This window comes from Borostomias antarcticus (assembly GCF_949987555.1).
Source record: "Borostomias antarcticus genome assembly, chromosome: 25".
NCBI lineage: Eukaryota > Metazoa > Chordata > Actinopteri > Stomiiformes > Stomiidae > Borostomias > Borostomias antarcticus.
In genome coordinates, this window is record NC_140258.1 from 4465939 (window position 1) to 4491985 (window position 26047).

The 26047-nt window shown below is 42.4% G+C and overlaps 4 protein-coding genes across 4 annotated transcripts; 1 reads left to right on the forward strand and 3 right to left on the reverse strand.

The window, feature by feature from the left end:
• Positions 1 to 1694: 1694 nt before the first annotated feature.
• scdb (stearoyl-CoA desaturase b) lies at positions 1695 to 7840 on the reverse strand. Its single transcript, XM_084458796.1, has 6 exons — positions 7713 to 7840; positions 7252 to 7530; positions 6203 to 6333; positions 5532 to 5737; positions 4247 to 4479; positions 1695 to 3889 (listed from the first exon to the last, which is right to left on the reverse strand). Exons 2-6 carry the CDS (start codon positions 7484 to 7486, stop codon positions 3690 to 3692), a joined length of 1005 nt encoding a protein of 334 aa, XP_084314922.1. The 5' UTR covers positions 7487 to 7530; positions 7713 to 7840; the 3' UTR covers positions 1695 to 3689.
• Positions 7841 to 18020: 10180 nt separating this feature from the next.
• Positions 18021 to 19471, reverse strand: trmt2b (tRNA methyltransferase 2 homolog B; the record flags this gene model as incomplete). Its single annotated transcript, XM_084458739.1, has 2 exons — positions 18021 to 18620; positions 18749 to 19471. 2 exons carry the CDS (start codon positions 19469 to 19471, stop codon positions 18021 to 18023), a joined length of 1323 nt encoding a protein of 440 aa, XP_084314865.1.
• A 362-nt stretch (positions 19472 to 19833) lies between these two features.
• Positions 19834 to 23695, forward strand: dnajb12a (DnaJ heat shock protein family (Hsp40) member B12a). Its single transcript, XM_084458627.1, has 9 exons — positions 19834 to 19969; positions 20611 to 20788; positions 21032 to 21177; positions 21276 to 21449; positions 21631 to 21710; positions 21857 to 21966; positions 22577 to 22749; positions 22885 to 23026; positions 23171 to 23695. Exons 1-8 carry the CDS (start codon positions 19837 to 19839, stop codon positions 23013 to 23015), a joined length of 1125 nt encoding a protein of 374 aa, XP_084314753.1. The 5' UTR covers positions 19834 to 19836; the 3' UTR covers positions 23016 to 23026; positions 23171 to 23695.
• A 666-nt stretch (positions 23696 to 24361) lies between these two features.
• Positions 24362 to 25324, reverse strand: LOC311325923 (DNA damage-inducible transcript 4 protein-like; the record flags this gene model as incomplete). Its single annotated transcript, XM_084458740.1, has 2 exons — positions 24362 to 24864; positions 25159 to 25324. 2 exons carry the CDS (start codon positions 25322 to 25324, stop codon positions 24362 to 24364), a joined length of 669 nt encoding a protein of 222 aa, XP_084314866.1.
• Positions 25325 to 26047: the final 723 nt, after the last annotated feature.

Consider the following 26047-nt stretch of genomic DNA (forward strand, 5'->3'; position numbering starts at 1 on the left):
TTGATGACGTAGGCTAATCCTCAAACGAGACTACATAGGCTAATAGACTGAAGAAGAAAAAAAATAAATGTATATAGGCTAATAGTCTGGGTGTGTTCATTGACTCTTGACTACATCAAACACTGGGCTAGGCCGTTGCGATCTGTACAGTAGCCTAAAGACAGACACTGATCTTAGTCACACACAAAAAGGGGGATTGGCCGTACGAACATGATAAACATCACGACACCAATTGGTTGCTCCTATTGGTTGGCTGTCCCGCTCTAACGCACTTTTTTCTTTCTTTCTTTCTTTCTTTCTTTCTTTCTTTCTTTCCGGTAGGATATGCACTAGATAAAATCATGTCAATTATTATAGTGTAGCCTACAGATCCAGTCAAGTTCTTAAAAATATGTCAAGCCAATGTTCATTGTAAACTAGGCCTACTTCAACTTTATATCGCCTGAAGTATTCGTGTTATGTTACAATAGCCTATATCATTACTGCAAATAGTTAATAGCACACCTATAAGTGATTGCACAAGTGGTGTGTTCAGCACTTCACAATTACACAGTGCTGAGCTAAAACGGTCTGTGGCCACACCAGAGTGTTACATGCAATGAGTGGATGGTCTGACGGAGAGCAGCCAATGGAGTGAGGGGTGATGTCATCGTGAGGGCTGTACGGAGATCAGGAGTTAGAGCCGGATGGCAGTGGTGTGAGACTGAACACAGCAAGTTGCAGAGCCTGGATACTAGTCTCGTATCCCCATGTGGTTTCATTTTTAATTTACATTGAGTCAGAACTTGTGTATTTGGGAGTCTCCAAAATTCGACAATTCACCAGTAGATGGAGCAAGTGGGCTGCTTTTAATTACTGAAAAATTGAACACCATAGGTGTCAATTGATCAATGATCCTATCCTTGCCAGGACCAGTTGATCCTTATGATTTAGAAACATGAATGGCTCCTTTTGGATCCACGTACGGGAGTGAGTGACTACAAGGGGGATAGGTTGAGAACCAGGACAAACTGGAGCCCGTCAAGAAACTAAATAGAGATGTAGTGTTATGGAAGACGATGCTGGGATGGATTCCATTGCAGACTCGAACTCTGCATTTAGAGGTGTCAGGGCCACCATGGTAACGTTTAGCAACGTCACATGGACAGTCCCTGTACAAGACCGTGACACGATGGGAGAGTCACGTAGCCTCCAGTATGACCAGCTGGAGATTAGTCCCAGGATAGGAATGTAGCAGGCACAGTTGGATGTGACAAATACTTGGTCAAGATCCAGATTTCTGGTATTGAACTTCAATTCATTTTTTAATTGCCAATGCTTATTGCAATGACAAGAAATGTCTAAAGTATTGCCAAAACAAGCATATATTAAAACATCAAATAGGAGATTCCTGGAGCTCACGGATCATCTTTTGAAAAACTTATTTGGTGCCCAGATCACTCACTGACGTGTGGAGTGTTCTTTAGAGTGAGAGTGAATAAGACACTGTCCAAACGTCACAGTGATCTGGGCACCAAATAACCGTTTCTCAAAAGATGATCCAGGAGCTCCAGTGCTCTCCTATCTGATGCTGCTGGTCCTTAACTGGGAGCAGCGGTCCCCATCTCCACAAGCAGGGTTTATATACTGAGATCAGATGAATAAAGAATCCTGAACTGGGATTGAAGGTCAATGATGCAGGTATAGATACAGGAAAAGGTAATCCACTTTTATTTGGTTTAGGAATAGGGAGGATTACAGGATTACAATAAAATTGACAGCAAAACATAGTTTCCAACGGGTAGAAAATTTGGTTTATTTATGGTACATACAGTGGGTAAAACGTTCCTTGAAAAAATGCGGCAATTTTTAAGGCATTCAGACTTCAAGAAGTTAACACTGTATGAAATAATTGCACTGAAAAGGGTAGAGCAAGTGTGACAAATATTATGACAGTTTCATTAATGAGATTCCATATCTAATTTGAATCTACTGTATTTTCAGACCTCAAAAGGACATTTGTTTAACTATTATTCAAAGCTGATTCTTCATTCTCCATGAAAAATATATTTAAATGAAGTCAAAGACAAAACTGATATTGCCTTCCTCTTCAGTTAAACAATGGCTTTCACTAACTCTCATCTCTCTCCAATAGATGAACAGCTATTAAACAACCAAATCACATTGCCTAAGTATATTTTCCATAACTAGCTTTTCCACACTCTTTGAGAAGAGTAATCTTGTTGGACAAGCCCTGATTCTCTCTCACGAATTTCATTCATTTGTTTAACAACAAGCAAACCACATGATCCCCATAAGGCATTTGGGCGAGAGTCCTGACCAATATTTTCAAGACATTGAGAGACAACGCTTAGTAAGTACTTCATAAACCTCTTTCAACTAGAGGGAGAGGGAGACTAGAAAACATCACTGTTGTCTATTTCCAACTGCGGTAAGAATAGAAAATAAATGCCAAAAAAAAAAGAATAATTGTATTTTTGTATAATAATAGGGGTAAGTTAATTTGTATGTTTCAGTGTCAACGTGTCCCAGTGAAGCGCATGGGACTACCATGATTCAACCGTCTAACTAAGCTCACAGGCACCTTTGCCAAATATCTGCCAGGTCAAATGAACCCTTAAGCCTTACCTTCTATGCGATTGTAGAGATCTGATGGGATTGAATAGGCAAAAGAACCATGGTGGCAATACACTGTTTGCTTCTTATCAAATCCCCTAGGATTTTAACAAGTGTCCAGGGGGAGGGCTAAGTGACTCTTTTGGGCCTGGAACATCCAGAGGTATACACGGCATTAACGGCCCAAGTTAATCATCCACTACAAGAAGGAAAACTCCCATTAAAAGGACCTTGGATAGGACACAAATGCTGTGTTTTATTGGTACGCAAACGTACTGCATTCAATTGTTCTCTGGTGCAGTAGATACAGAGTTATCTAGTATGTGATAACGGGGACAGCTCAACAGTGCATTGACTGTTGCCCTCATGTTGGCTGTGCAGCACAGCAGCTTATGATAAATAAGACTGAAGGCAGTTGCATTAACAAAAATAAAACAGACAGAAGCTGGATTTACCCCAGAATCAATGTCAACAAAGTGCTGCTGATAGATCCTCACCCTTCCCGAGCGCTGAGCTCAAACACAACAAGACACATGATCGAATCAAGGCTTGCTTCGCCCAAACACAAAGAAGCCTCACAATTAACTTTTTCACTTAACAATTTCAAAGTGCCACCAAGTATTATTTAATAGCACACAAATAAATATGAGGTTAATGTACTCCCATCAATGTTTCGGTGCACAGATCCCAGGCTGTTTGGTCGGTAGATCAATTTTACCCATATGGTCCATGGCCTTATTAATATTTACGCAGTTTAGTGCCCGTTTGAGACTCCACATGAGTGGAAAGCTGTGCTTACACGCCCAGCCAAGTTATTAGCTCTAGCCAATAGTCGAAACATGAAAAACACACTACACTGAAAGATCTAGGACCATTTAAAGCCACTATTAGTCTGAGGAACTCAGATATACTGTAGGTCGAAATAATAAACGGAACCAGAGACAGGAACCATGGTCAACTACTCCACCACTACTACCCCATCGATATGCTGAGATCACTGTAGCTACATTCTCTCCTCGTTTGACATGTTGGTATCTGTAGAGCGAGTCTTTTGCACATGGAAGGAACACACCTCATGCTCTCTTGTGGCTCCCGTCACCTGTCCGTTGAGCCCGGGCCAGGGCCATCTCTTTGGACACCTTCTTACGGTCTTTGGCCAGTCCCAGGAAGCACATGCAGTCTATGAAGGCTGTGGTGAAGTTCAGCTTGACGCCAAACTCACTCGTACCATAGTCGAAGGGAAACGTGTGGTGGTAGTTGTGGAAACCCTCTCCTGAAAATGCATAATGGGACAAACATTGTCTTTTTTGATGTGGACAATAACACAGCCATTTTAAGAGTGACCTACATACACTGCATCGATTGAGAGCAGTCCAAAGCTCTGTTGCCATACATAAACCAGGATATCCTGCCAAAACTAAACATTGGCCACTGAATTAGCTAGTTCCCCCTACTATGACAGCATCATCTGTAGCGAGAGATCCTTGTGAGTTGCACCACAAGTATTCACAGTCAAATACTTTGATAACTGGAGTAAACAAGCGTAAGATTCAAGATATACGACATAATGTACAAGTGTGGAGGTTTTTGGCCTTGCTGAGAAGACCCTGGTGTGGGTGCATTTCCTTACCTATGGCACTGAAAGCCACAAATCTGTTCTCTGCGGGGTTGATGGTGTGGTCGTACGGCCTGTTGCCCCACATGTGCGCAGCACTGTTGACAAGCCAGGTGGCATTGAGCACCACAGCGTACCTCAAGAGGGCAGGCACAAAGTAACCTACAGACAGGGACTCCCCCCACAGGTACCAGGGCACCAGCATGGGCACCAGGAAACACATCAGCACCACAGACAGCTTGTAGTACCTGAGAAGAGGCAAAGGGAAAGGAAACATTTAGTAATTCGGCCCAGCTGTGTGCGAGTGTTAGTGGAGCACATGCCTCATGCAAATATGTTCTCTTTGGCTAAATGCCACGTTGTATGACTGTGGTCAGCATTGTGGCTTGTGACTGTGGGTGTATGTGCCATACATACAAATGCGAGTGTATAACAGGATATACAGGATCGCCACCATCTTGTGAGGAAAGATTCTACTAAATTAAGAGTGATTGTTTCATCTAGGCGCTAAATTCTAATCAGTTCTGCTCAGTTCTAATCTAAATTCTAATCAGTTGTTGGCAAATGTTAATCCCCCTTTTTGGAGAGCTGTGATGCCAATTTGGGACTGCATCCAAAATAGCAGGCCTGTTGACAAAATGGACAGTCTCTCCTCTGTGTGGGTATGGTCTGATCCGGTCCCGCTCAGCGATGGCCACCGTTATCAGGGAATCTGCCTGAGCAATTACATGGCCAGCCTACCCAGACAGCCACTTCCCCCTGTGGGCTGCGCTTGAATGGGGAAACGGTTTTTTCAACAACGCAGACACTCTAACACAATGCATGGGTGACCAGGTCTATTGGAATGTACAGTATGTATTCTATGATATGTGCATGACATATAGGCCTACTGTGTGTGTTTATCAGGAAAATGTCTTTACAGAATAGTATATTGTACAGTGAAATGTCCCCTCGACATGGATGGTCAACTATGACCCACACAGGCATTTCCTGAGCAAGAATGGCGACAGGAAAATGCAAGAGCATCAACATGTAGAGGCCCTCTGTTTGTTAGTTTGTTGAATTCTACAATAAGGGCAATTTGGGGCAATCTATGACTATAAAAATCTATCAGCGGTTGACTGTGAATCTTTAAAACATGGGTGAAACATAATTTTAGAAATGTAAAAAAGGGAAACAAGTTAGTGTAAGTAAACCACAGGGACATGTCGTTAAAATGGTTCCCAAAAAATGTCAATGGAAGATCAAACGAGCAGCTCTGTACTGAAGGTTCTAGGTAAGGGCCGTCCGGTTCTCTTACCGTTTCTGGAACATGACGACTGCATCGTTCTTCAGATCCTCCAGCTCCAGCCTGCGTCCCTTCTCGATGACGTCAGGGTGCTTACGAACCATCAGCCAGCCCACGTGGGAGAAGAAGAACCCCCGCTTGGCATTGTGGGGGTCCGCGTCGGTCTCAGAGTATTTGTGGTGCACCCTGTGGTCCCTGGCCCACTCAAAGATGTCATTCTATAAACACACAGCGCAGGGATTACATTACAGTCATTTAGCAGACGCTTTTATCCAAAGCGACTAACAATAATTGCATTTAACGTAGGAAGAGCCAATGTACTACTACTTGCCAGAACTCACAAGTGCATCTTCTTTCTAAAACAAGTGACTAAGAGCATAATCTAGTGCTGAAGGCAAAGTGCAAGAATCACAATCTAAAGTACAGTGCAATATAATATAATAAGTGCTTAGGTGGGAGGATTGTTGTAGTAGGATTTGATGTAGGATGTAGGATTACATCACAGATGCACATTATTCAAGATTCAATTCATCGTCATTCCAGTCGACAATTTGGGGAACACAAACAGAAAGCATGATGCATGTTTTTGGGTGACATCACCTGTTCAAACCCCTATGAACTCATAACGCCCACCTTGCTAAAGGCATGCATGTGGTCGGTTTTTTTTTTTGCTTGTCTTTTACCTGGAAGGCCATGGAGTTGCCAAGGGCGAGGAAGACCCTGAGTGGGAGAGAGGCCTTGTAGGATCTGTGACTCCATAGTCTGTGTGCCCCAGCAGTCACACCGAGAGCACTGATGAGGAAGCAGAGAAGAGCTGAGGAGGAGGGAAAGAGAGATCAATCAGGTTTAGACACATACATCATATACGATTCCTAGGAGAACACAGTGACATCAATGTTATGAATGCCAGTCAGGTTGACATCGTGTTGTGTCCATGCCAGTCTCATGTTGGAAGCTGACAGTGGGTGTATGTATGAATGTCTGCTGACTCTCTCTCTCTCTCTCTCTCACTTGTTGTTCTAAAACTGCTGAATGTGTCTCTATGTGAAGCTGGACAAGGCAGCTAAGGATGTTAGAGCCGGGGGCCTCCGACCAGCAAAGAAGGACATTCTGTTGTGGTGCCATGCAGCTCACAATGGAATGTCTATTGGAATGGTGATTGTCCTTTGTCTCGCCCAGTGAAATAATATGCAGCTCAGCACTGCAAACTGAGAAAAAAGATAACCTTTGCAACAGTGGAGACTGTTGACTGAGTTTGGACTGTTCAGTAATTCAAGTCATGCTTCACTGGTCTACCTATTGCTGGTAAACACATAACATCCCATAACAGTTTGATACTGAGCAACATGTTTCTAATTCCGGAAACTTGCCTAGGGCAACACATTCCTAAACCTGTGGTGTACAGTAGGGTGTACAGTAGGCCTATAATCTCTGATAAAATGCGTTTGTTGTGTAGTCACCTCATTGTGGCGTGATGTGTTGTTTTTTCTCTAATGGAAAAAAACATTCACATGGCCCAAGATAGACCTAGATTAACGCGAGGCTAGATAGTCTACTCATTCAGAGATGCATGTATTAACGCCACCATGCGACCTATTCGCAAATGCCTCATACGTAACCGGTACATTCTGTTCTTTCTGTCTGTTCGGCGTACGGGGACGATAAAATAGACTAGGAGGAGAAAATATACAAATTATAGGCTACTTGAACTGTAATTATGGAAAATACTTACTCCATGCGAGGGTTGAAGTCGATGCGGAAGGGATGAGCGTCAATCCATACAGCGCTCCACTGTGTAACACTATCATTGATATGATGTTTCTCCACACCAGTATTCTGGCTGGTTTTGGACCATCTTTCTCCCTGTAATTGTCATCAAAAACATCTTCCACCGACGATACGTCTGCCACAGCCTTTCCGTTCTGATGCTGGCTGGAGTTGGTGTTCCTGGTCTCTGTTTCTGTCATTTTAACGGTGTGTTCCAGCAGGGCGCTGTGCAGCTGACTCGATACTGTAACAGAGAATGGAGGATTCAATTGGAAACAGACACGTTATGAAAACAGTCCATGCCACCAGACCAGGAACTAGACTAAGCACTTTCATGCAGGCAGTTGTGATGGGTGGGTCTTGCCACCAAAACGCCCCAGTAAAACACAGGCAACAAAATAACGCACACTTGATGAGCGTACTTACCGTGTAAAATTAAACTTCAGATAGTCTGCCTAAGGATGCTAAAAGCACAAGCAAGCGAGCAATTATAAATTACGCGGTGAGCGGCTCGTGATGATGGGCGCGCTTACATACGCTTCCGAATGTATTTATAAGACGTGGTAAAGGCGTGCTGGTCGGGGAGGATGCCCCACTGTCCCGACACTTTCATTGGTTGCCTGCTTATCTGATGTTCGCAAAACATGGCTGAATGTCGTCCAGATTTTTTTGCAATCAAACTTTGATCATGATAATTTATCTGCTTTTGAATTACGCAACATGTGTCAACATAGACATTTTGTTACACAGGCGTAGGCAAGCGTATTCTAACTCAGGAGTCAATGGCCAGCATTAGGCCTAACTTTAAAGTAGAAAATCTGAAATTATATTATGCAATGGTAGACCAGGTCATCAATATCAGAATTGTATTTTAAAACTTAAACAGAGCATATTTACCACCATCCCCTAAGATAATATACACTATATTGCCAAAAGTATTCGCTCATCTGCCTTTACACGCATATGAATTTAAGTGACATCCCATTCTTAATCCATAGGGTTTAATATGACGTCGGCCCACCCTTTGCAGCTATAACAGCTTCAACTCTTCTGGGAAGGCTTTCCACAAGGTTTAGGAGTGTTTATGGGAATTTTTGACCATTCTTCCAGAAGCACATTTGTGAGGTCAGACACTGATGTTGGACGAGAAGGCCTGGCTTGCAGTCTCCGCTCTAATTCATCCCAAAGGTGTTCTATCGGGTTGAGGTCAGGACTCTGCAGGCCAGTCAAGTTCTTCCACACCAAACTCGCTCATCCATGTCTTTATGGACCTTGCTTTGTGCACTGGTGCGCAGTCATGTTGGAACAGGAAGGCAGTCATGTTGGAACAGGAAGGGGCCATCCCCAAACTGTTCCCATAAAGTTGGGAGCATGGAATTGTCCAGAATCACTTACGCTGAAGCATTCAGAGTTCCTTTCACTGGAACTAAGGGGCCAAGCCCAGCTCCTGAAAAACAACCCCACACCATAATCCCCCTCCACCAAACTTCACACTTGGCACAATGCAGTCAGACAAGTACCGTTCTCCTGGCGACCGCCAAACCCAGACTCGTCCATCAGATTGCCAGATGGAGAAGCGTGATTCGTCACTCCAGGGAACGCGTCTCCACTACTCTAGAGTCCAGTGGCGGCGTGCTTTACACCACTGCATCCAACGCTTTGCATTGCACTTGGTGATGTATGGCTTGGATGCAGCTGCTCTGCCATGGAAATCCATTCCATGAAGCTCTCCACGCACTGTTCTTGAGCTTATCTGAAGGCCATATGAGGTTTGGAGGTCTGTAGTGATAGACTCTGCAGAAAGTTGGCGACCTCTGTGCACTATGCGCCTCAGCATCCGCTGACCCCGCTCTGTCATCTGTTGGATGGGTGAGTGAATACTTTTGGCCAGGGTTTCCCAACCTGGGGTCCGGGCCCCCCTTAGGGGGGCGCCAACAATCGCAGGGGGGGCGCCAGGCCCCAGACAATTTCAGGCCTTAATATAAGCCAGACAAAGAATCATGTTATTGACATGTCAGCAACAGCAATTTTAACAAATTACATGATTATATCTGATGCAGGGCCCAAAAAACTTGTATTTACGGCACTACACTATCATATAAACTCAACAAATTAATCTGAGACTATGAATAGCGTCAACATTAGTATTACTGAACACTGGCTAAGTGCTTTATTGTACCCTAACTTAGACCTCATGGAATTTACATCCAAACACACACAGACTGGATGTTCACAGCGATGTTTTTATTTTATTTTTTTTTGGGGGGGGGGGGGCGCAAATTCCATCAAGTGTATCAAGTTAGGGGGGCTCTGGGGAAGAACGGTTGGGAACCCCTGCTTTTGGCAATATGGTGTATGTAAGAAAGTAAGTCCATTTTATTTGATACAGCACCTCTCACAGACACAGTCACAAAGTGCTTCACGGAATTAATGCTAAAAGTTCAGTGGCAACATTCTGAATATTAATAGGATTTACCCTATATTACTAGAAAGCACAGTTTCTCAGCTTTCAGGAAGTGTTTGAATGTGAGTTTGTAAAATAATTTAGATACTGTTTTGTAAAGATTTTTTTAGATTTTTTTTGCCAGTGACGTGGCTTCAAAGGGTTAAAAACAGACTGAAAACAGCAGATTAAAGTACAATAAATTACAGAGACCGAAATATTGAGATATATACGCCTAATAAAAGTACAATAAATTACAGAGACAGGACAAACATAGAAATAGACGCTCACGGCTAGACAAATGCCTGTATAAAAAGTATTTAAAGGAGTAGTAAAGGGAAAACTCATGGTTAGCCCTGTTTTAAGGTTACTTAGATTTTAATGTTAAACTCTCAATTTCAAAGACAAGAAACTCACCGAGGTGTTAGTTGGCGTTCTGACATATAATTCGCCATAAAGTAAGATTCTAGATCATCTGGAAAATCTTTTTTAAATATTTAGCATAGAACTATTTAGTCGCAGCGCATACGTGTGTAAACTTCCGCAAACTAGGTAGCCTAGCAACATAAACAATAACAATAGCTACCGTACGTAGTTCCGCTTCCTGATCAATCCTCTGCGGATTGATCTACACATCTACAAAGGTGAGTCAAAACAAGTCAGTGGATTTCATAAAATGATCAATAAAACCCTACAGGATTCATACTTTGCGGCGAATTTGATGTCAGAACACCAACGGACACCAATTACCCTCTCAGTGAGCTTCTTGTCTTTGAAATGGAGAGTTTAACATGTTTTTGAATGATTTTTCAAGGTGCCCACCCACATCCATTGTATGACCTAAACGGTGGTAGAGCAATTATCAACTTCCTCAAAAGTGCTAGTTTTGTCAACTTTTTGATCTGAACCATTGTATATGATCATAAGTAACCTTAAAACAGGGCTAAACATGCATTTTTCCCTTCACTACTCCTTTATTATGGCCACACAATCATTGAAATGTGCATGTGCAGATTAGACAGATTATCTAATCACACTATAACTGACTGGTATCTTGATAAGCCTAGAGTTTGTCATGAGACTCATGAGTCAACTACAGGTAAAGGGTTTGATTGCAGTTGCATATCTAATCAAGCAGATCTAATCATGTTGCTAAGCCATAGTAAAACACTAAAAACAGTGGGTTCCAAATGTACTGTCAACCCTGACATGCAATGCACAAACAACAACATGTAAAAGCTCTAAACAATCATAGAGAAACTCCAAATACCAGCATGTGATGAATACTATACTATATTAATGTTCCAAAGGAACCAACGAAAACCATTTACTGATTTAATTAAAAAAACAATTTCCTCCAATTCAAGGTTTCACAATTAATGGTAATATAGTAAATAACATCTACCATCAAAGGAACTACAGGTATGTGGAACATCAAGGCCCTCTGTATGATAGGCAGGGGCATCGTAATGGAGGGAAAAGTGGGACTGACTACCCAGGGCCCCAATGGGGAGAGGGCCCTCGAAAATCCTAGAATGAAAGTTTTTATTAGCATTTTTTTTCTAAGTAATTAGTGTGTGCCACACTGATCGTTGTGCCACAGTGTTGTTTTTCGCTATGGGCGCCTGCCTCAAAATCAGGGGGCCCACAGTGACTGCTAAATGTATAGGCCCAGAATTTGGTGCTACACCCCTGATACTAGCTCTACTCATTCCACATTTCACAGGAGTAGTCAGCCTAGTCTCTCACAGCCCTGGCCTCACCCAAGATTTGGGTCTGGCCTTCTGAGGCTAAATCTGCATATTTATAGAATTACATCCCTTAAATTGAGTTTATAAGTTCCTACTGTAGATCCTTGTAGGATTCATAGATCAGGTAGTTGGTATCTTCCACAATTTCTCCCCAGGGATCAACAAAGTACTACCTACCTACCTAGGCCTTTTAGTGCAGAGGCATGTCACACATCCCATGTTCTCATGTGAGGAAGGCCCATCGTGTTTCAATGTAGCCCTGGGTAAAATACATCAAGTCAAATATTTGAACATAGACGTTGTGCCTAATCTACCAACAGACAAAAGCTGCAATTGCTTCTGTAGGCCTACTGTAAGTGGAATGCGGAACACTGTACATGTTAAGAAAATTGCCTCAGGAAGGCCACATCATGTTTCAATGTAGCCCTGGGTAAAATACATAGGTCAAATATTTGAAAATAGTCAAGGTGTGTCACATGTGTCAACATAGACATTTTGTTACACAGGCGTAGGCAAGCATATTGTAACTCAGGAGTCAATGGCCTAACCCAATACTTTAAAGTAGGTCATTGCAAATATGAAATTATATTATGCAATGGTAGACCAGCTCATCAATATCAGAAGCGTTTTTTAAAACGTGAACAGAGCATACTTACCACCCTCCCCTAAGATAAAATATGTAAGTAAGTAAGTCCATTTTATTTGATATAGCACCTCTTACAGACACAGTCACAAAGTGCTTCACGGAATTAATCCTAAAAGTTCAGTGACAGCATTCCGAATATTAATAGGATTTTCCCTATATTACTAGAAAGCACAGTTTCTCAGCTTTCAGGAAGTGTTTGAATGTGAGAACTTTTAGATATTTTCGAACCTTTAAAAAATTAAAATGTTATAGATTTTTTTTTAGATATTTTTACATTTTTGCCAGTACCAGGCTTCAAAGGGTTAATATTCGGAATGTTGGCACTGAACTTTCAGGATTAATTCCGTGAAGCACTTTGTGACTGTGTGTCTGTAAGAGGTGCTATATCAAATAAAATTGACTTACTTACTTACATATTTTATCTTAGGGATGGTGGTAAGTATGCTCTGTTCACGTTTTAAAATACACTTCTGATATTGATGAGCTGGTCTACCATTGCATAATATAATTTCATATTTGCAATGACCTACTTTAAAGTATTGGGTTAGGCCATTGACTCCTGAGTTACAATATGCTTGCCTACGGCCTGTGTAACAAAATGTCTATGTTGACACGTGACACACCTTGACTATTTTCAAATATTTGACCTATGTATTTTACCCAGGGCTACATTGAAACATGATGTGGCCTTCCTGAGGCAATTTTCTTAACATGTACAGTTTATGTATGCATTCCACTTACAGTAGGCCTACAGAAGCAATTGCAGCTTTTGTCTGTTGGTAGATGTGAGGAAGGCCAAATCGTGTTTCAATGTAGCCCTGGGTAAAATACATCAAGTCAAATATTTGAACATAGAAGTTGTGCCTAATCTACCAACAGACAAAAGCTGCAATTGCTTCTGTAGGCCTACTGTAAGTGGAATGCATACATACACTGTACATGTTAAGAAAATTGCCTCAGGAAGGCCACATCATGTTTCAATGTAGCCCTGAGTAAAATACATAGGTCAAATATTTGAAAATAGTCAAGGTGTCCTTGACTCCACTTAATCAAGACAACAAAAACAAAAATAATTATTTTTATTTTATTCCAGTTAGTTTATAGACTAGCTTTAGTTTAAAGGCTTCCTCTAAATAATGAATGGGTTTAACAGAATAATGCTTATTAATGGTGAGTAATCATGTTATTTGTGAATTTATATGAACAAAGTCTGATGAGCAAAGGTTTGGACAGAGACAGGTCCGGCACCTCTGCCCTCATATCAAGGCAAGCAAAGGTTGTAATTTTACGGTGTCGTGATGTAAACGGGAACTCCCCCTGTGGATTATGGTATTGGTGCAGTACATGGTAATACTCTAACAATATTTTTTATATCCTCTTTATCCCATAGCATCACACTAATCACATAATCTCTATGTATTACAGTGCTGTATGCTCAGCCTGGCACTGTTTGCCTGGCTTGGCACTGTCATGACAACCTATCAGCAGGTCTGGCCCCTTCATGATATCATCTGTCTGACCTTTTGTGACTGTGATGTTGAAAACGTCCCATTACACAACGAAAGGACCGCTTATCCTGTTTGTGTGACGACACATAAACGAAGGTAACCTCCCAGTGGGTGTTTCCCACTGTCATTATGAGAGCACAATCCCTCTATGTCCTACAGTGAACTCCCCGGATATGTCATTATCTTAAGGACTATTGTATATCAGTTTAATTATCAACTTAATTTTAGTGAGCCTATACAGTATAATCTAAATCATACAATCAAACAATCTTATGGTTTGATAGGCATGTTTGATAAATATAAACTGGACATGATTGATACAGATACAGATCTAGTCTTGTATATGGTGGTGTGCACTAGTAATACCAGTCTTACTGCCCCCATAGGGCACTCCACGTCCCACATTGCACATGCAGGGTCAGTGTGAAATATAGCAGGCCAGCGCTTACAAAAGATCTGGGTTTCATGTCTCATTTCATTATTTGGTTTTTGTATATCTTTATATTTAGGGGCCAGGCAGCGTAGCTGCCGGAACCCTATTGTATTTGCCTATATTATTATTATTATTATTCTCCATCTTCCACTGAAGTCTAACTTCCCGTGGGCAAAAAATCACCAAAATTTGCACAAAGCTCCAGTCCTATACCCAAAGTCCTCAACCTGCATTGTAGGTCAATAAACCTGAAGGTGGCGCTACAGCAACAGTCTAAAGTTTAAAACTTTAAAAAAATCATAACAAATCAGCCATAGGTTCTATCACTGTAAAACCACCATATGAATGTAGTCCCAAGTGAGACAAAACTTTCATACGCTTTGACCTTGCAGGAACTTTGAAGTCCATCACTCTGATTTCTTCATAAACTGTAAAACCTATCAAACCTATCTCCTCCCACATTTTTTGTTCAATTGACACCAAAATCGATCTACTGTATCTTCAGACTGTCCTTACCAAACGATCCTCACAGATTTTTGAAATATGAAAAATAGAGCCCACAGCACTTCAAAAAGTTTTACTGTTAACAGTTCTGTATACAGTTCCTATTAATTCTCGCCAAATCAATGTCTGATCATCCTCATAAAATGTGACAACATTAGCCACATATCCAAGATTTAGTATGATTTTTTTCAGAATTTTATCTCAAAAATTTAATTTTTAAAAATATTTTTAATTCTGTCCTCTGAAACCAACACTTCATACAGAGAAAACTACATTACCCACAATCCAACGCAAGCTCCACGAATCTGAGACATCGCTGTTGGCAACCCTACCCAACCCCCGCCGAGGACTACAATGACTAAATTGATTGATTGGCAACTGACTGAGTACACAGCTGCTGAAGTTAATGTTCAATTATGAAAAAAAAAAGCTAACAAAACCTGTAACACACATTTTTCAATCAATTAATACTAAAGTTGCTACACTGGATCTTCAAACTGTCATTCACAAACTCATTGACCAGATTATTGAATTATCAAAATTGAGCTTACAATGCATTAAAATGTTTTACTTATTATTATTATTCTCCATCTTCCACTGAAGTCTAACTTCCTGTGGACAAAAAATCACCAAAATGTGCACATAGCTCCAGTACTAAACCCAAAGTCCTCAACCTGCATTGTAGATCAATAAACCTCAAGGTGGCGCTACAGCAAAAGTCTAAAGTTTAAAACTTTAAAAAATCATAACAAATCAGCCATAGGTGCCATCACAGTAAAACCACCACGTGAATGTAGGCCCAAGTGAGACAAAACTTTCATACACTCTGACCTTGCAGGAATCTTGATTATTATTATTATTCTCCATCTTCCACTGAAGTCTAACTTCCCGTGGGCAAAAAATCACCAAAATTTGCACAAAGCTCCAGTCCTATACCCAAAGTCCTCAACCTGCATTGTAGGTCAATAAACCTGAAGGTGGCGCTACAGCAACAGTCTAAAGTTTAAAACTTTAAAAAAATCATAACAAATCAGCCATAGGTTCTATCACTGTAAAACCACCATATGAATGTAGTCCCAAGTGAGACAAAACTTTCATACGCTTTGACCTTGCAGGAACTTTGAAGTCCATCACTCTGATTTCTTCATAAACTGTAAAACCTATCAAACCTATCTCCTCCCACATTTTTTGTTCAATTGACACCAAAATCGATCTACTGTATCTTCAGACTGTCCTTACCAAACGATCCTCACAGATTTTTGAAATATGAAAAATAGAGCCCACAGCACTTCAAAAAGTTTTACTGTTAACAGTTCTGTATACAGTTCCTATTAATTCTCGCCAAATCAATGTCTGATCATCCTCATAAAATGTGACAACATTAGCCACATATCCAAGATTTAGTATGATTTTTTTCAGAATTTTATCTCAAAAATTTAATTTTTAAAAATATTTTTAATTCTGTCCTCTGAAACCAACACTTCATACAGAGAAAACTACATTACCCACAATCCAACGCAAGCTCCACGAATCTGAGACATCGCTGTTGGCAACCCTACCCAACCCCCGCCGAGGACTACAATGACTAAATTGATTGATTGGCAACTGACTGAGTACACAGCTGCTGAAGTTAATGTTCAATTATGAAAAAAAAAAGCTAACAAAACCTGTAACACACATTTTTCAATCAATTAATACTAAAGTTGCTACACTGGATCTTCAAACTGTCATTCACAAACTCATTGACCAGATTATTGAATTATCAAAATTGAGCTTACAATGCATTAAAATGTTTTACTTATTATTATTATTCTCCATCTTCCACTGAAGTCTAACTTCCTGTGGACAAAAAATCACCAAAATGTGCACATAGCTCCAGTACTAAACCCAAAGTCCTCAACCTGCATTGTAGATCAATAAACCTCAAGGTGGCGCTACAGCAAAAGTCTAAAGTTTAAAACTTTAAAAAATCATAACAAATCAGCCATAGGTGCCATCACAGTAAAACCACCACGTGAATGTAGGCCCAAGTGAGACAAAACTTTCATACACTCTGACCTTGCAGGAATCTTGATTATTATTATTATTCTCCATCTTCCACTGAAGTCTAACTTCCCGTGGACAAAAAATCACCAAGATTTGCACATAGCTCCAGTAGTATACCCAAAGTCCTCAACCTGCATTGTAGGTCAATAAACCTGAAGGTGGCGCTACAGCAACAGTCTAAAGTTTAAAACTTAAAAAAATCATAACAAATCAGCCATAGGTGCTATCACTGTAAAACCACCACGTGAATGTAGGCCCAAGTGAGACAAAACTTTCATACGCTTTGACCTTGCAGGAATTTTGAAGTCCATCACTCTGATTTCTTCATAAACTGTAAAACCTATCAAACCTATCTCCTCCCACATTTTTAGTTCAATTGACACCAAAATTGATCTACTGTATCTTCAGACTGTCCTCACCAAACGATCCTCACAGATTTTTGAAATATGAAAAATTGAGCCCACAGCACATCAATTTTTTTTACTGTTAACAGTTCTGTATATAGTTCCTATTAATTCTCGCCAAATCAATGTCTGATTGTCCTCATAAAAAGTGACAACATTAGCCACATATCCAAGATGTAGTATGATTTTTTTTGAGAATTTTATCTCAAAAATTGATTTTTTTAAAATATTTTTAATTCTGTCCTCTGAAACCAACACTTCATACAGAGAAAACTACGTTACCCATAATCCAACACAAGCTCCACGAATCGGAGACATCGCTGTTGGCAACCCTACCCAACCCCCGCCGAGGACTACAATGACTAAATTGATTGATTGGCAACTGACTGAGTACACAGCTGCTGAAGTTAATGTTCAATTATGAAGAAAAGCAAACAAAACCTGTAAAAATTAATAAACATATCTCATCCAACATTTTTCAATCAATTAACACCAAACTTGCTACACTGGATCTTCAGACTGTAATTCACAAACTCATTGACCATTGTTGAATTATCAAAATCGAGCTTACAACGCATCAAAATGTTTTACAAATGTTTTACGATACGAATGTACAAAATGAACATTGGAATGTCAACTTTCTTGTTGTCCTATTCTCTCGCTTATTGCTCCTAAACTTGTCGGAAATTGCCTGGCCCCGCCTCATCGCTGCGAAGCAGCTTTAATTGGGTGTTGAAATTGCTATCTATGACATAACTGAGAACTGCATTGTAGAACTTGAAATTACGCCATCTAGTGTTGATATGGATTTAGGGCACTTCAGATGTGATATAACAAGGATGTTTGTGTAAAAAGAAAAAGAAATCTACACTGCAGCGAAATTGTTTGAGAATGAATAATTGTCCGTTAAGCTCCTCAACAATGTCATTGAAAGCATGGATAAGAACCCTACTAGAGGTTACATGCGGTCGACACATTTTGATCAAAGATCTCAGCCATCTATCTTTCAAAAACCAGCACCAGTTCACAGTGCGGCGTGTGTGGAAACATGTCAACAGGCACCGCCACGCTCGGAGAAAACGCCTCTCCTGTGAGCTTCTTCTGAGGGTCTGGACTACAGCACAGCTCCCTGAAGTTCCTCATGGCCTCCCCCTCTGGTTTACAGGATATATAGACCAGCCTGCGTATTGATGGGTGGTTCCTCAGAGCCCGGACCACACGGTAGTGCAAGCCGGCGCGTGCAGGGTTCACCACAGCCGTCAGTCCCCCGTCCACGGAGCTCAGCTGGGTCATCAGTCCCGGCAGGACTGCCTCCGCTTTCCCCGGGAGGAACTCACAGTTGAGCACGCCGTTGAGCGCTGCGTTGTGCCTGGCGTCCTCCACTGCCTGTTCGACCAGCTCTATGCCGATGACTCTGTCCACTCTGGTGGACATGGTGATGCCGATGGCCCCCGTGCCACAGCACACGTCCAGGAGGGTGCCCCCTCTCCCTCCGTGGGGTAGGCCCATGTCCCTCACAGCACGGTACAGCACCTCCGCAGCTCCCTGGTTCACCTGGAAAAAGGCATCTGCAGAGATGCGGAACTTTAACCCCAGCAGCTGCATGTGAAAAAACAAGAATTAAATCATACTTTAATCAAGCCTTACATGTATTAGCCTTTCTATGGAGCACTGAACACCCCTATTACTTAGAACCCTGGTCCGGAGAGCATCATTACTAAGTTCACCTCCTCGTGGATGTGTGTCTGTCCGTATAGGAGCTGGTAGGGAGATTCCTCGTGACTACAGCGAGTCATACGACTCTCTTGGAAGTACAGGGAGTCTAGCTGGCACACAGCTCCAGGCCCCCGGGTGAAGTACTCCACCAGCGCAGCCTTGTGGACACCTATCTCCTCCGGAGTCAGCGTCTGTGGGTGGAAGTGCACTATGGCCATGGCGCGGCCCTCTGCGCTGGTCCTCACCGTGACCTCTCTCCAGTGGCCCCCCGCGTGGAACAGGAGGCAGGGCTCCAGGGGAGAGAGGCGGATGAAGTCCTGATAGCATCTGGCCACTAGCTTGTGTCTCTCTGGCATGTTGAGGAGGTGATCACCATTGACACAGACAATGTTACCCGCCTTGCCTGTGCCAACGTAAAACCCAACAGTCTTCGGGTTGCCATCAACTCCTACGTTAACAGAGAAGGTGGACTTGTTGCGGTAGCCCTCCCTTACAGGCGACGGTAGCACAGCCAGCAGAGGGAAGTGAAGTTCACCAATGGGTGATGCCGAGGGCTGTGAAGATGTTCCCATTGAAAGCCGAAGCAGTATATTCTTCTGCTGTCTTTGTTTTAGCTCCAGTTGTTCATCGTAACTCAGCCTCCATAGAGGGGTGACAGCATCCGCCAGTCGCTCCTCCCAAGACAGATGCTCATTAAATGCAGGCTTCCTGGTTTTTCTCCACTTCCTCTTCATGGGTGATGCCCTATGGTCAGCCGATGGAATGGCATCCTTTGTAGAATAGCAGCACATGCATGTTTTCATCAGGGCAGTTTGTATTTGTGGGCATTTTGGTCTAAAGCCTGTAGCTATGGAAATCATGCTAAATTATATACTCAACATAAATTATAATAACTAAAAGCTTTGTTCAATTCATAAACCCTGATAATAACTAAAAGCTTTGTTCAATTCATAAACCCTGTATCATATCCTACTTTGGAGACAAATCACTCACTGGAGTTCATGGCGGTGATCGCTGGAGTGACGCGTTATTTACGCTGCTACTCTCTCAATCGTCATCATAGGGCGTCCAGGGGCAAGTAAACATTTCCGCTGTCGCGATGGACTCAAACAAGGACGAAGCGGAACGATGCATCAAGATTTCTCTCAATGCACTCAGTAATAACCAGCCGGACAAAGCCAGGAGGTTTCTAGAGAAAGCACAGCGCTTGTTTCCAACCGATCAGGCCAAAAGTAGGTGGATTCTCTCTGTGTTTTCTTGTGAGGATCTCATGTCAGTCAGTGGGCCAGATCTGCACTGGCTAGCAAGAACCCATTAGCCTTTAGCAGCTAACTAGACTAGCTGGCTGGACTGCTAACTGCTTCCTAATTATAATTATATTATTAATATTTTGATTGATCCAGGTCGCTGCAGTACATGCCTTGCATTTGATGTAGGTAGATGGTCTAGCTGCTTGACAAGCTGTTACCCACGATCTCTCAGGTCTGGCTGGGCTGTTAGATGTGTTGCAACTTCATTGGCCAGATGGATACTTGAGCCTCGGATTCAAGCTGGGCTACGTTAGATAGCTAGCTATGATGATGAGGGTAGAGTCTTGAGGGGGAAATTGTTATTATTGGTCATTTAGCAGATACTTTTATCCAACACGACTTAGTGTTTTGAGCTAGTGCGTTACCTTGCTCAACGGCACAACGGTGGGTTAGTCATTGTCAAGTGGCCTGACCCGGTCTTGAACCAATGACCTTTCAGTCCCTGGCCAGATGCTCCACCCACTGGGCTACCCGTTTCATCACTGGGCAGCTACCATGTCAACTATATCAGCTGTGTCCCAGAGCTCTCGCTCACATGACATCTCTATTTGTCCCTATTCCAGATTTATTGGAATCCCTCACACAGAATGGTAAACCTCCAGATGAAGGCACTGGTCCAGCGAACGGGGATGGCTCTGGAGTAAGGCACCGAAGCCATGGAGACAACCCTGCTCCATCAGGAGACGGTGCCACAGACTCTGCTAAGCCGTACACTGCAGATCAGCTGGATGCTGTCAAAAAGTAAAGTTTAACTTGTGTCCCTGTTGCCCTGAATTGCAAGAACCACAAGCTCAGGGCTCGATTCAGTCTCGTGACTCCCTGATCCGTCTTTGATTTATCATTTTTATAAGCTTGTTTCATCGGTATTACGATATTTTTGTGTAATAGCTTTGTTCATGTCTCACATCAAGCTCCCCCTTTGGTGGCAAGCGTACTGCTTATCGATGTGGTGCTTTCTTCCCCGTTTTTGGGCTGTGTTCGTAGGATCAAGAGCTGTAAAAATTACTATGAGATTCTGGGAGTGGAGAAGGACGCTGCAGACGAGGATCTGAAAAAGGCGTACAGGAAACTGGCTCTGAAGTTCCATCCAGATAAAAACCACGCGCCAGGAGCCACGGAGGCATTTAAAGGTAAACGCTTCGATGCTCCAGTCTAGTGTAGGAGACAATGTACAGTACAGTGTGTAGTCTTCAGCCTATGGCGAACACTTGTCTGTATGTCTCCCCAGCTATCGGGAATGCGTACGCCGTGCTGAGTAACCCGGAGAAGCGTAAGCAGTACGACCAGTATGGCGAGGAGAAGGCGCACCCGAGCAGGCAGAGGCAACAGCGCCACGACTTCGAGGCGGACATCTCACCTGAGGACCTCTTCAACATGTTCTTTGGAGGCGGCTTCCCATCAAGTGAGTTCAGAAAGGTTCAGAGCGTTTAGTTAGTATTAGACCTGGGTTAGACCTGGGTTAGACCTGGGTTAGACCTGGGTTAGTATTAGACCTGGGTTAGTATTAGACCTGGGTTAGTATTAGACCTGGGTTACGGCTACATTCATGCTCCTTTTAAACTTGTTTTTATGTTCTTTTTTAGGTAATGTACACGTTTACAGAAATGGTAGAATGCACTTTGGCCATCAGCAAAGGCCAGAGAGGAGAGAGCAACAGAGGGATGTAAGTGGGAATCTGTAATCTCCTTTGCTGCTCATTAAAAAACTGGTATCCAGGTGCAAGAGCAGAGCGGACTCTCTGACTCTCTCTCTCTTTCCCTCCCTCTCTCTCCCTCCCTCTCTCTCCCTCCCTCTCTCCATTCACCACAGGGAGGTCTGGCGCTGTTTGTCCAGTTGATGCCCATCCTCATTCTCATTGTAATCTCTGCTCTCAGCCAGATGATGGTGTCCCAGCCTCCCTACAGCCTTAGTTACCGCCTGTAAGTGAGACCTGTTACCTAGCCACTCCCATAGTAATGGTTCAAGTTCCATTGAGGAAGTACAAGGCTGTGTTCCGAATCGCATACTTCCATACTATATAGTATGCCAAAAAAGGATGTTGTGTCCCAATACATAGTATGCCACATGCAGTATGGCAAAAATACAAGGATGTTGTACTACATCCGGTCTTATTTTGCAGTATGCAAGCCAGCAGCCTTTTCTGGCTACTCTGACCCACAATCATGTGCGCAGCGGAAATTAGGTCACATGTGCGAGTCATGACGGCTGTGGACGTATGTCGCTTCATGGACTGCCACAGATGTGGGCCAATTTCAAGGTGCAATGTTATGACAGTGGTATGTCCCAATTGTACGTACAAAAGTACGTACTTTCTAGGGGCAGCTGTAGTACATACTTGTTATACTCTTATATTGTTTGGAATCTGCCTTTTTAATCCCTGTGCAGCACTCTGTGCATCCGTGCTGTGAAGAGCGCTATACAAATAAAGTTTTACTTACTTACTTACTTAGTAAAAAGTATGCGATTCGGAAGGCAGCCCAACTGTTAGGTCTGTCACACACTGAAGCGTCACCGTGTTCTCTGTCGCAGGTCAGCTGGCCATGTTCACAAGAGACACACACCGGCCCTTAAGGTGCCTTACTATGTAGGTGAACGCTTCACCGAGGAATACTCTGGAAATAACCTGCGGGGTGTAGAGAGGAGCGTGGAGGAAGACTACATCTCCAACCTTAGAAACAACTGCTGGAAGGAGAAGCAACAGAGTTAGTCTTGACGCCGTCTTTGATGTCATTTTTGGCAATCACCAAAAAACATGTTTTAGACAGTTTATAAGACTGTAATACCGTTTTAATATTTTTTTAATATTTAGCTTGTGCGTGTGTGTGTTCTTTATCCAGAGGAAGGCTTGCTGTATCGTGCTCGTTATTTTGGGGACTCTGACCTGTATCAGAGGGCCCAGAGGATGGGGACGCCCAGCTGCTCAAGACTGTCCGAGATCCAGGTGATGCTGCATGGCAGCAACTACTGACATTCACATGGGTGAGTTGACACGATGTTTTTCCACTGCACATTCTCATTTGTTTGAATGAGTGCCTATATTAAATGGCATAATACAAAGCTAAACGAAGCCTGTATTAATTGTGTGTTTTATGCTTGTGCATCCCATCCTTTTCTTCCCTTCAGATTATTTGGTACTTGAATTGAATTAGAAGAAATTAATAAATGACACTCTGTTGAAGCCCACACACAAATTGGAACATTCGGTTGCAGCAATCCAAGAGAATCTGAAACGCCTTACACCAGGTGGGCTGCAGAGATGGTTCGGGGAAGCTCTCTACAGCGGACCCGACTTCCTGTAGAACTGTGGACCTGACTTCCTGTAGAACTGTGAGATGGACTAGGCAGCTGCCAGTTATTTTAACAGTTGTGTCTTCAGACTGGCGGAAATCTAGTTGGTATCAAGGTTGAAAATGAGAGCGCAGTTGTCTTTTTGAATGAAATGCAAAGCTGCTAGAATAAAGCTTTCTCTATCCCTAGTCTGTTTTCATGAAAACAAGGCCTTCTTGTAGACATCTGAGCCACTGAGCAGTGTATGATTTTTTTTATAGTTCAAATGACCTGTATATACATTTTACTTTTAACAATGCAGGGCTAAATGGAGTTATCAAGCTAATGTCCTTAACTATATAATTTAATGTACCTTGTGGATTTGCTTATAGCTCGTTGGATTATGGAAATTATTGTACAAATGAAAATAAAACTATTTATTAAAATTATTCCCTTGGTGAATCTATGTGAAAGGATTTTCCTTTGTGTTGTGGTTTCTGCCTTAAGTCTGATTTCGGAAATTCCTTCTCTTTTCAGTCACATTATGAATAGGATGTATGTGCAGGTACAACACAGTCATTTATGGGTTCAGTTTGTGCAGACAGTAGCTGTGGGTAGTGCAAAACCAAGATAGGTGATTTGTATTTGGAAAAAACGGAAACTTCACATGAATGTTTGAAAATAAATCTTTGTTCTTTTACTTTAATGACAGTTAAAAAAATATAGGTTTTATGGAATATTTGAGTATCAAATATACCGCAGTCAAAGGCAAATTCAACAAGTTAAACCTGTACTCGTGTTCAAACAGGTGTGCATTAACATTCATTTTGTACCTACATGTCTATGCATGTAGAATAGCTGCCATGAGACATCCTCTCCAAATCTCAAACTATGTAAAAAGTCACTTCAAGTTCAATAAACCTATAAAGTATTCACTGACGTACCCATTATATGAAAATAATGTTTTCAAGTAGAGACATGTATAAGAAACGTATGATCAAACATTTGTAACTTATTCATATGAATGTGCCAGTTAATTGTGGTTGGTCAGCATTCCTCAATGAGCAGCTCTCCTGTGGTGTACAGCTTCCTCTTGATGGCCCTGAAGCCAGCGCTGAGCCTCAGGGCGTGTAGGTGTCTCTGCTTCCTCAGGGATTGAGCCCCCTTGAAGAGTTTCTGAACCCTAGGCCACAGCCCCCCAGCCTCTGGCCGTAGAACCAGGGTAAGATGGAAGGTGGAAACCAGACTGGGATCAACTGCTATCTGGTTCACACAAACCAGACCTCCTTGTTCCTCCTGCTCCACACACAGGTCTATGAGCGCCCCCCGCAGGCCGCAGGGCTCACTGTGGGACAGGTGGAGGAGCTCCAGTCCGATGTTCTGCAGTAGAAGGTCCGGTAGGATGAGCCTGGAGCACCTCAGCAGACTAGAGGTTTCAGTGTCAGTGAGACTCAGCTCCATGTTCTCGATTATCTGGGCGCAAATACTCTCCTCGTGTGGTTCACAGAAAACACTGCTCTCTGATGTCGTGGACATGTCTGCGACAAATCCTGGAATAGAGCAAATCACATTCACTTAAATCCCATTCACTTAATATGACCGCATCATCAGAATGCATTCCTTTTGATCCTCAAATAGAGTACACTAGCCTATGACTGATTAATGATACTTTATCATAATAGCGTAAATCTTATTTGAAATCAGCGTAAATCAGTGCAAGATTATTTCAAATAAGATTTACGCTGATTTCAAATACCCTATTTGGGAAACTTTTTCGTGAGAAAAACAAGCAATGCATAAACACAAAGTCAGAGTGCTGAGGCTACTCAACAGCTAAGGCTCACCATGTTGACTCCTACTCCACTGATCCGCTGTGAGACTCTGATTGATCCTCTTGAGTTCAGTCAGTCTCTGCACCAGATACCCCCAGGACAGCCGCACAGAGACCCTGTCATCCGCTGGAGACGGAGGGGAACTCTCGTCTTCTGAATGATTAGAAGTAAACGACATATTTTTTTTACCTGACTAGAAGAATCGAATAAAAAGTGCTATTTGTCAGAGCCCCTCTGCCAGCCCAGCTTACAGAATACATTGGCTACTCTTGACAATAGAACAATGCCTTTAATACCCCAAAGTAAACGCTCCTCCCATTGAATTTCCCAACCATCGTAACCAATCAGGTCCTCTGGCACGTCCACAACATTGTCCGCGCCTAGTAACACCACTCACGTTTTACACGTAGGCCTATCTACCCTAAATTGAGACGACCTCCAACCACATTCATGCCCAAACCCATCGATTGTCCGAACACTGGGAAATTCCATTCTGAGGAAACACTATTTATATTATATATATGGTATTATGCCTGATTTTATACACGATTCACAATCCTGCCGAGTCTGTCCTAGTCAGCAGCAGTCTGCTAGTCGGAGTGGCAATTTGGCACAGAAATCTGTAAGTGTATGAGGGGTACAGATTTAAATCGGCAAGTGTATGATGAGAACAGACTTCTCCCAATCCGAGTCGGAGCATATAAACATGTTTGATATTTTTGAGCAGATTCTGGACGTAGTATAAACTCGTCCAGTCGTTAAATGTGCGATACCCAGTTTTCAGTTGTCATACAAAAACCATCAGAAGCCAGTCGTCTAGACTCTAGTGTATACTCCCAGTCATATGTTAAGATTGTGAAAGTCTTCTAGTGTATCCGAGGCTTAATGAGACAAAGTGACA

What these genes read in the sequence shown, in the direction of transcription:
- dnajb12a (XM_084458627.1), top strand. Translation starts at nt 19,837, where the DNA reads ATGGACTCAAACAAGGACGAAGCGGAACGATGCATCAAGATTTCTCTC. An exon ending in TCCAACCGATCAGGCCAAAA is followed by an intron (nt 19,970 to 20,610) that starts GTAGGTGGATTC and finishes TCCCTATTCCAG; the next exon opens with ATTTATTGGAATCCCTCACA. An exon ending in AGCCACGGAGGCATTTAAAG is followed by an intron (nt 21,178 to 21,275) that starts GTAAACGCTTCG and finishes ATGTCTCCCCAG; the next exon opens with CTATCGGGAATGCGTACGCC.
- scdb (XM_084458796.1), bottom strand. Translation starts at nt 7,486, where the DNA reads ATGACAGAAACAGAGACCAGGAACACCAACTCCAGCCAGCATCAGAAC. An exon ending in GACTTCAACCCTCGCATGGA is followed by an intron (nt 6,334 to 7,251) that starts GTAAGTATTTTC and finishes CCTCCTCCTCAG; the next exon opens with CTCTTCTCTGCTTCCTCATC. An exon ending in TGTGGCTTTCAGTGCCATAG is followed by an intron (nt 3,890 to 4,246) that starts GTAAGGAAATGC and finishes ATGCATTTTCAG; the next exon opens with GAGAGGGTTTCCACAACTAC.